Source organism: Medicago truncatula, chromosome 2 (genome assembly GCF_003473485.1).
Source record: "Medicago truncatula cultivar Jemalong A17 chromosome 2, MtrunA17r5.0-ANR, whole genome shotgun sequence".
Classification (NCBI taxonomy): Eukaryota; Viridiplantae; Streptophyta; class Magnoliopsida; order Fabales; family Fabaceae; genus Medicago; species Medicago truncatula.
Window position 1 is genome coordinate 38,745,552 of NC_053043.1, and position 16,531 is coordinate 38,762,082.

General features: G+C 34.7%; 1 protein-coding gene across 3 annotated transcripts; it reads left to right on the forward strand.

Annotated features, from left to right (window-relative positions):
- The first annotated feature begins 2,165 nt into the window (after positions 1 to 2,165).
- Positions 2,166 to 14,784, forward strand: LOC25487276 (uncharacterized). Of its 3 annotated transcripts, XM_024776693.2 has the most exons (9): positions 2,166 to 2,646; positions 3,649 to 3,765; positions 4,402 to 4,487; positions 5,150 to 5,625; positions 5,978 to 6,153; positions 7,825 to 7,910; positions 13,527 to 13,679; positions 13,902 to 14,035; positions 14,144 to 14,784. In XM_024776693.2, the coding sequence occupies exons 1-9, from the start codon at positions 2,314 to 2,316 to the stop codon at positions 14,638 to 14,640; spliced, it is 2,058 nt and encodes a 685-aa protein (XP_024632461.1). In that variant the 5' UTR covers positions 2,166 to 2,313; the 3' UTR covers positions 14,641 to 14,784. The 3 variants fall into 3 exon arrangements, with proteins under 3 accessions (XP_024632461.1, XP_013464618.1, XP_024632462.1); XM_013609164.3 differs by lacking the exon at positions 13,527 to 13,679 and having other exon boundaries at positions 2,167 to 2,646; XM_024776694.2 differs by lacking the exons at positions 13,527 to 13,679; positions 14,144 to 14,784 and having other exon boundaries at positions 2,167 to 2,646; positions 13,880 to 14,023.
- Positions 14,785 to 16,531: the final 1,747 nt, after the last annotated feature.

Here is a 16,531-nt window from a genome sequence, read left to right on the forward strand (position 1 = left end):
TTATGTAATATCCCATAAAGTCAAAATTTCACTTGAAGCTCTGACTGATGGTCTAAGAAAAACAAACCGAACCTGATCCCCATAAAGATCAACTGACGTACTTATCCACTGCCTCCAACTTTGTTTCTTGTAAACACAACACCAAAGGTCTCATCTCCTTCACCAACTTTTGAACTTCACTCCAATTCTCCCACCCACCTAAACCTTTCGCATTAAATGAAAATAACTTCATTTTTACCATCAACCCCCTCCACTTCCTCCAACAACCCCAACCATACTATAATCTCAACCTCACTCCCAACATTCACCTCACCCATCCTCTCCTTCCATCCAGAGTCCTTTCTCACCAACCCACTGAACATATTATGATTTGCACCTTTTAGCTGTACTACAATAGTCTTGCCTACCTCACAAACATCATTCATAGCCTCTTTAGAATTACCATGAAGCACCATCTAATTCTTCGATCATCTCGATTTCTCGTGGACGAAGATCCTACTGACAAAGAAACTCCATCTGATTTACAAGAAGAGGATTTTATTTTCTTAATTATCGTCTTATTCTTTTTGCTCCTTTCGAGAGAACGAATCAATTCATGTTTATTCATTGTCACCAACCTTGCTACTCTTTTCAAATCCAATAAAGACGGTGCCACCTTATTCGAACGAAGTTTATGACCAATTTCCCCCCCCCCCTTTAGAATTACCATGAAGCACCATCTAATTCTTCGATCATCTCGATTTCTCGTGGACGAAGATCCTACTGACAAAGAAACTCCATCTGATTTACAAGAAGAGGATTTTATTTTCTTAATTATCGTCTTATTCTTTTTGCTCCTTTCGAGAGAACGAATCAATTCATGTTTATCCATTGTCACCAACCTTGCTACTCTTTTCAAATCCAATAAAGACGGTGCCACCTTATTCGAACGAAGTTTATGACCAATTCCCCCCCCCCCCCCCCCCCCTATTTAACACTGATACCTGCATACCCTTGCTACTAATGTTACAATCTTTGTGATAAACCTTTGGTACACATTTACCTTTGAACCACTCATAGCTCCAAGGTCCCCGTCCCACTGAATCATCACACTTGGGAGGACAAGATTATCTTTATCATGCCTTACTTTTTTTTTTTCTTTGAGAAGCTGAAACATCACTATTCTTGTTGATTCCTTAACTGAAACCGCTACTATTAGCCTCCTCTCGTCTTTCTGATTCCTAAACTACTTATGTAACCGAAACTTTATCGTTAACTACTAACCGTTGATCATTACTATTAGCCAACAGAGACTCTTTCTCTATGGTAACTGTTTCGACTCCATCAACTTTCGATTGATCTCCATTGTGTTGCGCTCCATCCTTACTTTCCTTCAAATTTCTTTTTCTGAACAAATACTTTCCTTCAAATTTCTATTTTTCTTTTGAGACCAATCCTCAATTGAATGACAAATGTTTCAATCAATGGTTTCATTCATTATTTTTCCTTTTTTGATAGAATTGGGTCTTTATTGTGTTCTTGTTGCAATTTATATAATATTTAATGTTAAATAAAATTATTTCAATTGAACTCATATAGCATGTTCATCATTTTATAAATAAAAATAATTCAAAATAAATTAAATTATTTAAAAATAAATAAATATGTACTTTAATGTCATTTTATTTTGGATGGATGAGTTTTTTTGGCAAAATTACACTTATCTTCTGTTTAACTTAATTTTAAATAACAATCTTTTCGTTTATTTTTTTTCACACCATAAAAAAAAAAATCCGTTTGCATTATCACACACCATAAAAAAAAAATCCGTTTGCTCATGATTTTTTAGAGAAATGTTAACTTGTGCCCTTAGGGCACATGTTAAGAATTTCACTAATAGAAATCATGTATTGAAACTTGTGTTAATTTATTGATTAAAATATTTAATATTAATTTTTTTTCATTAAATTCTTACCATCAATAAAATGAAAGTAATGCTTCACATATGTCCTAGGGGCACAAGTTAATATGACCATAAAATATAAAATTCATACAAAAAGATCAGTAAAAATCAATATAATTTTTTTTTTGAAGGAAGTAAAAATCAATATAATTGAATATTGAAAATCCATATATAAATCAATAAAAAAGACAAAAATGATATAAAAAATATAAATGACAAAGTGAAGAATGACAAAATCCATCATTGATGGCACAACACCTTAAACCCTAAACATCGAAATTCTTTTTCCACGGCATTCTCCGTTCTCTATTCTCTAACCTTCCTTGAGAAAAAGGGTTTCACAGTGCTCGACGTGAACCTTAAGGGTAGCAATGGAAGTCGAAGCATTAGATATAATACAAGCCGATACCAACATTACACCAACGAAACCAACCCCCCGCCGCAAGAGGAAGGACGATGCTAGCAACCAACTCTCCGCCCGGAAAAAGAAGGAGATGAGAATCCGTTTATCGCTTACAAGACCTTCTTATGTTCTTCGTCTATGTCCTAAACCTCTCAGAACAGAGCATCGCCGGAGATTGCAGTATTTGCTGCGGAGACTCGTTAATCAGCATGATTGGGTTTCAGCTAGTGGTGTTCTCAGTGTTTACTTGAAAGGAACTGTTAATGATGCTTCTCCGAATAACAACCGTTTCAAATTTTGGGTATTCTTTATCTTTGTTTTTTGTTTCTGAATATCCCAAATTTGTTCAATTTTTGTTTTTTTTGAACGATTATGCTGTTGTTTCGATCAATTAAACAATTAAGTTTAGAGATTAATTTCTATGCAGTGACGGTGTAAAACTTGTTTACACATGCATTCAATGCCATTTTTATTGGTTAGTTTTTAAAATATCTCAACAAATGTCTACACTGCGTAATTGAATGGATGAATGTGTAAAATGTTTTACACTGTCAGTATATACAAATTATATTGATACGTTTAGAGGTTGATTTATATGCACAGACAGTGTAATATTTTTTACAAATGTATACAATCAAATCACAATGTAGTGCCATTTTTATAGGTTGGTTTATAAAAATTACGTAATTTGATTGGATGCATGTGTTAAAACGTTTTACACTGTCGGCGTATACAAATTCTACTTACATCCAATAGGAGTCCTCTCGTATCATCAATTTTAAGATATATTTACAAAAAGTGGAATGGCATGGTGAAACGATAGATTTTTATTGGATGTGTGGAAACTGGTTTGCTCTGACCGTGTATATCCTTTAAATTGAAAGGGGATATAATCAATTTGGAAAAGCTTTGTAGCACTTATATGAAAAATAAATGTTTTTTATTTTTTGTTGTAAACCATGGGTTTAATCATATAGGAATACTTCATGTTTGAGGAGTCGTGAGACACTTGATATTGGCAAAATGGCACCTATTTGGACATTCGAGCCGTGGTTTGCCATGTTATGGAAGACTAGCTCCTTTTGCTATAACTGACTAGTATTTGTATAGTCAACCACATGTTGAATTCATATTACTTTGACTATGATTCTCCTAAATAATAAACTTTAGGCATAGATTGAAACCAGCCTCCCTTACTTCTGTTACCTTTTACCCCCTCTTTCTAAAATTGTTTTACATTTTTGCTGTAGTTTCTTTCATCATTGATATCCTGATTCCAGAATGTATGCCTGTGTATATGTAGGGTTTACTCGAGCTTATTAAGCATGTGAAAAACTATTATATGAATCCAACAAGGATCACAAATCTTTATGATATTTGGTCAAAGAAGATTGGATTAATGAAGACTTGTCCAGTAGAGGTATATTTCAGAAACACTCCTCCCAAGTGCTTTATAAATGCTACCTTCATAATAGTATTTTAATTAGATATTTGAAAAATTCTTGTATATACAGTTATGCTCGTCTTTTCACATACTAACATTATCTTCTACAATATTCAAGATCTTGATGGCTGAGTTCTAACCACATTCCAACTTTAATGCTCAGTGTTCATTACCATCTATTAAGTTTTTTTTTTCACTTTTTTCTACTTTAGCATTACCTTCTCAATTTTATAACAGATTAGCTGAATTTTACATGCAGAAAATTCTTTCAGTTCATTATTGAAGCTTAACTTTCAAAGATTCCATAAGTTTTAGATGTAATTCTTAGTAATTTTGTAAATATTTCTTATTAATTTACTGCATGTGCAAGCTAAGTGAGAGTAATCAGTGTTGTGTTTAATGATTATATGTTTGTTCCTATTTACATTATGTTGCAGCCTGCTGTTGCACAACTCTTCTATATCCAATGCAAATAATCTCACCAAATCTCTTATAACTTCAGTACTAGTTGATAAATAACTTATATTTGCAATTGAAAAACTGTTATGGATTAATTCTGGTAGGTTGATTTAGAACATTCAAATTTATTGTGTATTTTTACTTGGAAAGCAGAGCAGGTATGCAGTTCAATTGGAGTTCTTGTTGTTCTGTCTTATGCAAGGCGATGTTAACCAAACAGAATCTCAGCTGTCTGTATGGTATGCTATATTAAATTTTAATGCTTAGCACTTTACCTGTAGGGGAGCCTTGGCACAATGATTATATTTGATATTGTGTAACTACTAGAAAGTCATAGGTTTGAGTCATGAAACCAAATGGATCCGACTCTTACTGAACATTGGCATGGAAAGAGTGGCTAGTTTCAGTAGAGACATATGTGTTGCATCATGATGCCAAGGAGTGAATTGGTTCAAAACTTGTCATCACAAGATAATGTGGTCAATTGGTTATTTACCATTACCGTTCTATTCTTTAGCGGGTGATATGTTGTTCTGTAAAACTTATATTGCTCATAATTGTTGATGAATTATTAATGATTATCGCCATCAGTATTCTAATTCTCAAGAAATTTAGGAATAATACCTTAACTAAGAATATGTATGGTTCTCAACTATTCATTATGAAATACTGACGACTTATAACTTAACTGATAATGACTTAAACACCTTTGACTTTTTTTCAATTGCTAACTTTCCTTGATAAAGCATTTTGTCCTGCATTAATGATGATTTTTACTTCAAAAATAAATTGCACCTTTTGAGAAATACTGTTATAAGTATGGTTGCTTAGTTGGCTCTAATTTTGTCCTGCATCTTATCCCCCTGGTCTCTTTTTTTTTGTCCTTTTGTGTCTTCATTAGCATTGAGCAAGAGAAAACTGATAATGATCCCGTTTCAAAGATGATGATGGGTTTGACATTCTACGAGCTGTGGTATTCTGGGATTCCAGATGTATTTAAGTGGAGAGATTTAGATCAAATTGACCGTCAAGAGAACTCACATACGGAGGGAACCTCATTCAGCAACAGGGTTGGACACTGTCAAGAGAACTCACATACGGAGGGAATCTCATTCAGCAACAGGGTTGGACAGTCAGAATGGTATAATTCAGTTGAGTCGCACATGGCAGACTCCCAATATCAATGTGACTCAGATTCATCTGTCATGGGTGGTGGGCAAATTTCTGGGGAGATTGGCACCAATAAAGATATGATTGTTTCCATGGATGTTGATACTAACCATAGAAGAGAAAAATCACATCCAATCATTGAGGTAGGAGGTTTTTCCTTGACATCTGATGAAAATCCCACAGAAGATATCTCGCATACTAATCTTGGTAAGATTTTTGTTTTCTGATTAATCATTTACGGCAGATTATCTATTTCTTGTGGCTGCACACCTGTATGAGAATGTGCATACATGCTGGTATATTTTCAATTTTTCCTATCTGAGTTTTTTTCTTCCCAGATTGAAAATATTGATTTTGTCTTGCATAATAGTGTGATAAGGCTAGATTTTAATTTTCTCATGCCTGCGATTACTGTTTTACAGCAGCCACTTATTAGTCTTATTCTAAATATTGCTCTTCATTTAGCATTTATACTCTCACATCAGTCTATATTTTAGATAGCGATTGCTATTCAGCTCACCTGTAACTTTACTTTTGATTTTCTTATGCATATATTTAGAGAAACTTGATTTGTGGTTGTTACCCTTGCGTTTTCCGGACGGGAACAGTCTGCGTGAGTTCCATTTCCAGCCCAGAGATCAGTTTAATGACTACTATAACAATGCAGAAAATTATTTACGTCTGGCTCTAAATTCAACATCCTTTGCATCAGCAGCATTACTTCCATTAATACAGGTATGGAGCATACTTTTCAATTTCAAATAATTTTGGAACCACTTCCCTACTTTTGGTATTGGTATTTGTAATTATTGAATAAACTGAAAAGATGGTTTAAAACTTTGAAGTTATAACAAGTCACTAGTTATATAACCCCATCCCCAAAATAAAACAAAATTTAACTTAGATTTCACTCGTAGTGTAAAACTTTTCTGAACTATATTATTCAATAATAATATCTTGCCACATCGCAAAAAAAACATTTTTTTTATGTAAATTGATATTCTTTTAAGAAGTAGCCGGGCCAAACAAGTTTTTAAAGAAGATCTAATAATAAGAAGTAGCTTACTTTACCTGAATAAAAGCACAACCGGTAGCTTCAATATAAGCCTTAAATAGTAACTTTGAAATGGCTTCACTTTAGCGGAGCTTTTGTGCCATAACCTTCCTTCGACTCCTACTCATCATATTTTGTATAATACATTTCGTAATTTTAATTGCCGTCCGTGTAGAAATGTTAAACTCTTATAATTATTTCTATTTGACATATACAATTATAAATCCGTTGCCCCGTTCAAATTCATCTACTCTATTTCACATTTTCTAACCTTCCCTTGATGACTTAAGCTTTTGGATCACATCCCTTACAGTGTCTCAAAAACCTTTATTACCAACTGATTAGGAGCTCAATCCTTGCAATTTGCGATCCACATCCATCATTATTTAATTAAATTCCAGTACTTGGATAAGAGGGTGTTTGGCAAAGCTTATTCGGGTTTTTATTATGACATAAGTATTTGTGCAACTGTTTGGAGACTTATTTTCATAAGCTACCTCAGATGTCCTATTTTCCAAGGCTTAATTGCACTTTTGGCCCCCTATCTTTTCAAAAGTTGCGATTTTGTCCCCCTAACTAATTAAAATACAAAACAGTCCCCTATGTATTGGATCTTTGGCAGTTTTGGCCCCCAAGGCCACATTTGACTTAGTCTTAGCTGACGTGGCATCCACATCCCTTAAGTGAGGTGCCACGTGTCGACCATTGTGGGTGCCACGTCAGCGAAGACTAAGTCAAAAGTGGCCTTGGTGGCCAAAACTGCCAAAGATCCAATACATAGGGGGCTGTTTTGTATTTTAATTAGTTAGGGGGCCAAAATCGCAACTTTTGGAAAGATAGGGGGCCAAAAGTGCAATTAAGCCATTTTCTAAAGCTATTTTCAGTGTATGCAGAGTTTATTTTCATTTCCTCTTCGATTGTAAAAACAACTTATTCATGAACTCTTTTACTTAAGTTGTTTATCCAGACATCCTCTAAGTAGGCCGGAGCACAACCTTCAATTTTCTACATGCATTTAAGAGTGTTATTAGTGATTAAAAAAAATTGTAATCTAAACAGACCATTTTTAGTTGTTGGGATACTTGGTCCTTTATTTGACCTTCTCTTCCATATGCATGTGTACAAGCATAATATGAAAATATAATTGTCTTGGATTATTTGAAATCAATTTTTCATTTTAACATGCACAAAACAACTATATGTGCTCTGCAACTCTGCTGTATGTTTCCTTTCTGTACATACATGCACATGCATATTTTGTATCTGCTTGAAACAATATATACGATAATTGTTTTCTCTATGGAATAATTTTGAGATATCAACAATTGCTTCACTTTATTTTCTGTTGACAGCTGCTGTTGATTAGAGGTCGAGTTAATGATGTTCTAACTTTACTTGAGAACCAATGCAATAGTTCATATTCTGTACTCCCAATCAGGTACACATCCCTTATCTTATTGTTGAAAGAGAAAACAAGAGTGTTATATGGTTAAAGCGTGTGTTTGAATTATACTCTGGAGTCAATATTATCTTGGCTCGAAGCAATAATTGCAAAAAATATCGGAGATACTATCCCTATTTACATGCTATGATATTCCGATACAATAAATACAAAGATCGTAATATTAATATGCTGAAATAGTGGCGCTATAGTTCTATTGCATAGCTGTATGTAAGTGCAGAAACAAATCCGAAATGTGTGCACAATATCAGATATATGCAGAAACATATTTAAAAATAGAGCGAATACTAGAGGGAGACCAGAAGCTACCGATCAAGGGACTGAATCAGACAAATATTCACTAGAAAAGACACAGAAGTTGCTAGTGAGTTGAACTCTGGAATCGGCGTCATAATTGGATCTCTGGAAGGAGGCGTGTGAGTCTCACATGCCGGTGGTCTGGGCGCCGCGTAGATGGTTTTGCGGCATTCACCGTGCGAGGCGGCAGTCCGACGGTCACAGCGGCAGCCCTATGAGATTCTGACTTGGTTCTTCTAGAACAAAGAGTCAGCACTTACTGTTGCTGAAAAACCCCAACAAAATTGAGAGAAAAAAATAAACCAGAGCTTGAGATACCAATTAGAATATATTTATTAGAATTGCTTATGAGAAATTACTTTCAGCCTTGTTATTTATAACCACGTATTTACAATCCAATCCCTTGATAAATAGTGAAGTTAAAACTAAATAGTTACAACTTTTCAATATCTCAACACTCCCCCTCAAGGTGGTACATATTCTTAAGTTATCCGAGGACTCCATAGAGATTTAGTAAAGATATCTGCGATTTGATCCTTGGAATTGACAAATGAGGTTCTGATGATTTCGGTGATAATCTTCTCTCTAAGAAAGTGACAGTCACCTTCAATATGCTTTGTCCTCTCGTGAAAAACTGGATTGGAGGAGAGGTGTAAAGTTGATTGATTATCACATACAAGTTCCATTTGACCAACCTCACAAAAATGTAATTCTTGCAGTAAATGTTTCAACCACACAAGCTCACATGTAGTATGAGCCATAGCTTGATACTCAGCTTCTGTACTCGACCTGGCGACAATAATCTGTTTTTTGCTCTTCCTTGAAATCAGATTTCCGCCCACAAAAATGCAATAACCAGAAGTAGACCGTCTATAACTTGCATCTCCTGCCCAATCGGCATCTGAATACCCAACGATATTTGTATGGCCTCTATCGGTGAAAACAAGTCCTTTTCCAGGTGCTCTTTTGATGTACTTAGAATTCGACACAAGGAGAGATAAGGAACTGACTTACGATGCTAACCAGAAAAGATATGTCTTTTCTGGTCTGGTCAAGGTGAGATAATTCAATTTTCCCACTAGTCTTCGGTATCTGCATGGATAAGAATAGGGCTCCCCCTGGTTAGGAAGAAGCTTTACATTTGGATACATATGAGTATCAACTAGTTTACTATCTATAAGACCTCTTTGCTCCAAAATATCAAGGGCCTACTTCCTCTGAGAGATAGCAATACTAGAGTTTGATTGAGCCACTTCAATCTCGAGAAAGTAACTTAGAGGACCCAAGTTTGTAGTCTGAATGGTTTGAAATAGATGTTGTTTTAATGCCTTGATACCTTCATAATCATCACATGTAATTACAATGTCATCAACATAAACCACAAGGTAGATATATTTATTTGATGATGAGCATTTAAGATAAATAGAATGATCTGATTCGCAACGGGTCATCCCAAACTGTTGTAGAACTTTGTTGAGTTGACCAAACCATGTCCGAGGTGATTGTTTCAAACCATACAAGGACTTTTTCAATTTGCAAACCGAACTATGCCCCCCGAGCAACAAACCCAGGAGGTTGCTCCATATAAATCTCTTCTTCCCAGTCCCCATGCAAAAAAGCATTCTTGATATCCAACAGAAACAAGGGCCAACATTTCATGGCAGCCATAGCTATAAAGAGACGGACAAATGTCATCTTTGGAACTGGTGAGAAGGTATCACTATAATCTTGACCATATACCTGAGTATAACCTTTTGCCCCTAACCGAGCCTTTAATCGATCAACCTATCCATTGGGTCCCACTTTGACATTAAACACCCACCTGCAACCAACAATAGATTTTCCAAGAGGAGGTGGAACAAGCTCCCAAGTTTGTTTGATTCTAACGCAATCATCTCATCAATCATGGCTTGTTTCCACCCTGGATGAGATAATGCTTCATGAAGTGTCTTAGGAATTGAGACAGTTGAAAGAGCATAAACAAGAAACAAAAGCCAGGTAGGAAGAAGACAATCGGTTGTAGCTCAAAAAATTATAAACAGGATGAGGCTTAGCAGTAGACATGAAGAGACTGGAACAGTACTTGAATCACTAGAATCAGTAGCAGGGGTCTTAGGAGTTGAATCATTGGAATCAATAGTAGTTGTTTTTGGAGCTTCAACCTGTCGATGCTCATAAGTAATACCTTGCTGACAGAACTCAAGGTTAACTTGTGACTGTGGAGGATTGTGAGTAGAGACAAATGGCTCAAATAGAGGAATGGACATCACCTGGGAAGTAGTAACATCAGTTGTAGAACCAGATGTAGTGAGTGAAACAAAGAATGTTCTATCCTGAAAGAAAGTAACTGTTGCTGAAACATAAAAATGATGTGCAGATGGAGAATAACAACGATACCCCTTTTGGGCTTTAGAATAGCCCACAAACACACATCTGACAGCTAGAACAAACAATTTATCGCGGCCAGGAGAGAGATCATGTACAAAACACGTAGATCCAAACACATGAAGAGGGACAGCGCACCGAGCCTTGGAAACAAAAGTATGGAATTTCATTGCCCAACACTGATGATGGCATGCAGTTTATCAAATAACAGATAGCGAGAATGGCATCACCCGAAAATCTGAAAGGTGCATGGGCATTGATCAATAAAGTTCAAGCTGTGTCAACCAAATGATGATGTTTTCTTTCAGCGACACCATTTTGTTGCAGTGTGTGAAGACAGCTGGACTGATATATAATACCATGAGAAGCCATGAAGGAGTTAAACGATGTAGAAAAATATTCTTTTGCATTGTCGCTCCATAAAATTCAAACTGTTTTACCAAATTGGGGTCCTTATCTCTGAACAAAACATTTGAAAGGCACCAAATAATTCTGAATGATCTTTCAATAAGGTGATCCAGGTGCATCTAGAGAAATCATCATTGAAAGTGACATAATATTTGTATCCCAAAGTAGACGACACACGACTAGGACCCCAAACATCAGAATGGCTGATATCAAAGGGAGACATTGATTTTTTATTGGCACTACTTGGAAAAGATACCCTGACATGTTTGCCAAGGTGACATGATTCACAATCCAGTGACTTTAAATACGAAAGATGAGAGACTAATACCTTTAACTTATCCAAAATTGGATGACCCAAACGACGATGAATGATATCTGGAGATGCAGAAACACCACAAATAGTGGATGGATGAGAATGGAGATAATAGAGACCATGTGATTCAGATCCTGTTCCAATTGTCTTTTCCGTACTTCAGTTGTATAAGGAAAGAGTCGGAAGAAAATGTTATAGATCAATTGAGAGATTGAGTAAGTTTACTGACCGAGATCAAATTAAAAGGACTTCCAAGTACGAATACCACATGATTCAAGGGTAGAGATGGCAAAGGTGAAGCTTGACCAATACCAGTAACTTGTGACTTAGAAGCATTAGCAAGAGTAATGTTGTGAGGTATCTTAGGAGGTGACAAGTTAGAGATAAGAGAGGGATTACCAACTACATGATCAAAAGCACCAGAATCTAAAATCCATAATCCCGTGGTGTGAGATAGGTATACCGCAGAATTATTGAAATTCACCAAGGTGGCTGAAGAGGAAACCAGTTGGATCGCCATTAAGCAACACGAAACAAAAACCAGGACGGTGCCCTTTGGACACCCAACAGTAGACCCACCTTGTTCTATGAAGGAGCATTTTAGCAACCAACACCTTTTCATTTAGACCAAAAACCCAATTTTTTTTAAAAAATATCAAAAGTCAGGGATACAATTGTAATTCAAGTTTGATCATTAATGTTTTTTTTTTGTTCTGGCTGGGTTGTCTCTTAGACATCGATTCTCTCTCTCTTTCATTCTTCTTCCATCTTTGAAAAGTGATTATTCTCTATTAACGTTTGAAGCCACCGTCGATGTTTTCTCCGATTCCGAACACGTAACATCAAAGAAACTAAGATTCGATTTCCCTGGAGAGAAAAAATTAGTGATTATTCGAAGATTTGGCTGATTCTCTGATTTGTTGTTGTTTGATTTGTTCTTCCTAGAAGAATTTTAGATTTGCTCACATAGTTGTAGTGGTTCAATTTGTTCTATCTTAACCAAGAAAAGAGGGAGAAAAAAAGAGATTTGATATATTATACTGTTTGTGTTTGGAAAGATCAATATTAGGCTGAAATTGATATTGATTAATCACCTTCCTTCCCTCTCTTTTTCTATTTCAGTGTGAAGCTTCCCACTCATCACTTCTTTTCTTATTATTGTTGGAGGGAAAAAAAATAATTAAAAAAGAGAATTAGTGGGACCACAAAATTAGGAAATATTGGGAAAAACCCAAGTCCCTCATTGGATAAATAAGACTCTTGATAAGAGTTTATATAGAGGAGGCAATTCTTACCTTACAAGCCGGTTTTGTAATGATGAGTTAGGCCCCAAATGTCTAACATGGTATCAGAGCTTGTCGAATTCAAGGGCCATCTACCGATTCACGCACCAAGCCCAAAGAGTGCTGGGCGTGACGGGGGTGTATTGGGAAAAACCGAAGTCCCACATCAGATAGATAAGACTCTTGATAAGAGTTTATATAGAGGAGGCAATCCTTACCTTACAAGCCGGTTTTGTAAGGATGAGTTAGGCCCCAAATTTCAACAGGAAAAATAAAAATAAATATTTACTTGTCAATTATAAGTTAGTCCTTTAGCTTTCTTTTTCAAAAAACAAAATAAAGGTCTTTTTGTCCAAATGGAAAAGCTGCTTTTTGCTAAAATAGACCTTCAAGAAAAAGGGTGGGTCTATTGTAGCAAACCCCAATGTGTATGTATATAAAATAAAAATATAAGGATAGCCTTGACAGTGGCTGAACCCAAAGACAAAACTAGGATTTCTGAACCATGCTCTGTATACCAACTTAAGATTGAAAATATGTTAATCATATCATATTATGTGGGGGAGAATGTACATTTATATGGGTAGGAGTCTCCTAGTTGATCCCTAATTATATGGGTAGGAGTCTCCATACAATATATAGTTAAGTTAAAACTAAATATAGTCACAACTTTTCAATATCTCAACAATTGCTTTCGTTTCTGCATCTAGATTTGGTTCTGAATGAGGTTCTGTATTTTTGCCTTGGTTTCTGTTTGAGTCTTCTTTTAATTTGTTCTGGTCTGGTTTTCTATGTGGTTCATGTGATTCCAATGCTGTTTGAGTTGTTTCTCGTGTCTAGTGTGCTAGTTTGGTTCATGTTTGATTGATTATGTTCCAAAGAGATTCCGTTTTTCTGGTTTGACAGTGCTGGTTCTAGGTTCGCCTATTGCATTTGCTTTCAAGTGATTTTTTGGTGCTGTGTGACTGCACCGCGCACCACAGTTGTATCCAGATTTCAACTGCTACTTCATCATTTCTGTTTGGTTCAAAGCTGTGTGATGCCAGCAACACTACAAATGTCTGTTTTGTTATGATTTCTGCTGTTTTACATCATTATTTACATCATTGTATTGTCAATCATATTTTAATCATTATTGTTTCTATGGTCTCTTTATCTAAAACCCACTACTTCAACACGTGCATATAGTCATTAAATGAATTTGACAAAAGCAAGTTGTGGTAATTTACTCATATTGCTTTTTTGTTTTGCTTATGAAGTTACTGATGTGCGAGATTACAGATTACGAGCTATTCTCCTAGAGTATTTTGATCGAAAAAACTCTCTCTTGATTCAAAGCTGTTTTGAGGATATATTAAAGAAGGATCCAGCATGTCGTTATTCTTTAGCAAAACTTATAAAGTTTCACCAAACAGGTACCTTCATTGGTAACAGTTTCAAATAAATTGAATAATTTTTTATCTTTGTTTCACTTGCTAAATTTTCCTTTCCTTCATTAATTGGTTTCTTCTGATATGTTGCAGGGTACTATGATCTTGAATCCCTTCTGGAAATGATTGCTTTACATTTAGATGCTACAGATGCAGAATACAATACATGGAAGGAGCTCTCTGTATGTTTTTCTAAATTCTCCCCCCCTGAAGACCACACGTCTACATGCTCCATTCAAAAAGGGCAGGGGCAGCAACATCACTCCTTTCACCACACCCCAAAAATATTTACAGAGGGTATATCAGCAAAATCTTGGAATCTTCGCTGTCGGTGGTGGCTTACAAAATATTTCAGCAATAGCAAGTTTGAGTCAAATATTAAAACTGGTAATTTACAGTTACTCACATACAAAGCAGCATGTGCATCGTACATGTATGGAAAAGAGTTCAGCTATGTTGTGAAGGCCTATTCTCATTTACAAAAAGAAAATGACAATGATTTATTGCTATTCTTGGATGAGCACAAGAGAAGTTCATATGGAATTTACAACAAAAATAAAAAAAAAGCTACATGTATAAGATTAAAGTGATAAGATATATTTGTTGCATCATGAATAGTCATTATTTGATTAATTTGTGTTAGTTATGGGTATATCTTTTTTGGTTTTAACTCCGTCAAATTTGTATGAGTATGTTGAGTTTTTAGATAAGGTCAAAGTTGTTCTTGTATAAGATTTTTAGGGTTAGCTCTAGGGTGAGAATTCGGGCGGAATGCACGTTGAATCTTGAAAGAAAAGGGAAAATTCTACCATATTAAAATGGATTAAACAAAAAAAGAATGGATATCATCTATGTCATGAATGATAGGCCTATGCTCAAATTTAATAAAGATTTTTCACATGACTGTAATTTGCCTCTCCTCTAAACAGATCTTCCATATTATTTTTATCTCTGAAATATGAATCTTCATTTACATATTTTTGCAGAAAATTTTGTCCAAGAACACTCTACATATTACTCTCATCAGAATCATCACGAACACTATATACTGGGTGAATTTAGATTGTATACCACCCACAAAATCTTACCATGCTCTATACACACCAAATCTACATATTTTATGATGTGCATAAACATTTTCTTCTACAAGGCACAAAATATATACAAAATCTTATCATGGTTTATGCACATCATAATTCACGAATCATAAACCGGCAACACCACATATTAGAAAATAGTCAAAACATGAGAAGGCCTAAGGCGTGTGAAGACAAATTGTCCTTAAGAATTTACGTGCTTAAGACAAAATTTCTTTAAGATTTAACACGCTCTTTTGAAGATCAAACTAACCCCTTAATCCTTCAGCTCTGACTATGATAATTTCTGGATGATATCTTTTTTATGAAATTGATAAAAAAAAATCCAATCTTCTTTATGAGATATTGTTGCAAGGAACACTTTGGCATGATGGTCTTTATTCCTTTGGACCTCTTCAACCTGCCAAAATTGGTTTTATACTTTCTGAATTACCATATGCTCACACACTTACCACTACTAGTCCTTTCAATTTCAATTCTTTAGCAAATAACACTCCCACTAAGGTAAGTTTATCTTTGCACTTCATGTGGCCCTTATAGCATAACTTTTGTTTTTGTTACGATTGAAAAATGCATTTGAATTATATTTAATCATATGTTTAAACAACTTATCTTTATATTATAAATAAAATAGTAATTTTATATTTTAACACGTAATTAAAATAAATAAAATGATTTTCATTTGGTTTTTTGATGAATTTTCATACAAATTTGTAGGTTATCAAAATTTTCAACTCAAGGAAAAGAGCAAGAAGAAAGAGCGACAACATACTTTGTGCAGGAGCAGGACCTCAATAAATTTAATAATTTTTCAGTTTCCCACATGTTCCCTTTACTGAAATCATGCACTAAAGGTGGACTCCTAATTTTAGATTTTAATTTTGTTAAATTGTAATTTAATTTTCATGCATGGACGGTGTAAAATGTTTTGTACCATCAACACAATACAACCAATTATGTGTGTAACTCTAAAAATAGTTATATATGATAAAAGAAAAATAAATATTTTTAATGATTTTACGACTATAATTAATTGATAATATAAAAATTCTAAACAATGATAGAGTATATGAATTAAATTCGTTAGATTAAGACTCTCTAATTATACTTTTCATAAAATGTAAGTTTTATAACATTAACCTTTTAATAAGAGTTGGTTTTATTTTATTTGATGCATTTTAGAATTGACAAAATCATCCTTTTTTTAACACATTCATATTATATTTTGGTAATTATGATCATTTTCACCATTTAAAAAAAAATGAATTTGTTTACCTGGTAAAAGATTTGAACCCTTTAAAAAAGTGGTCAAGGGTTCGTATGTAACAATAACATGGTAACCTAAAATTAAAAAATGCATGTTTTATTTTGATTTACCGAAATA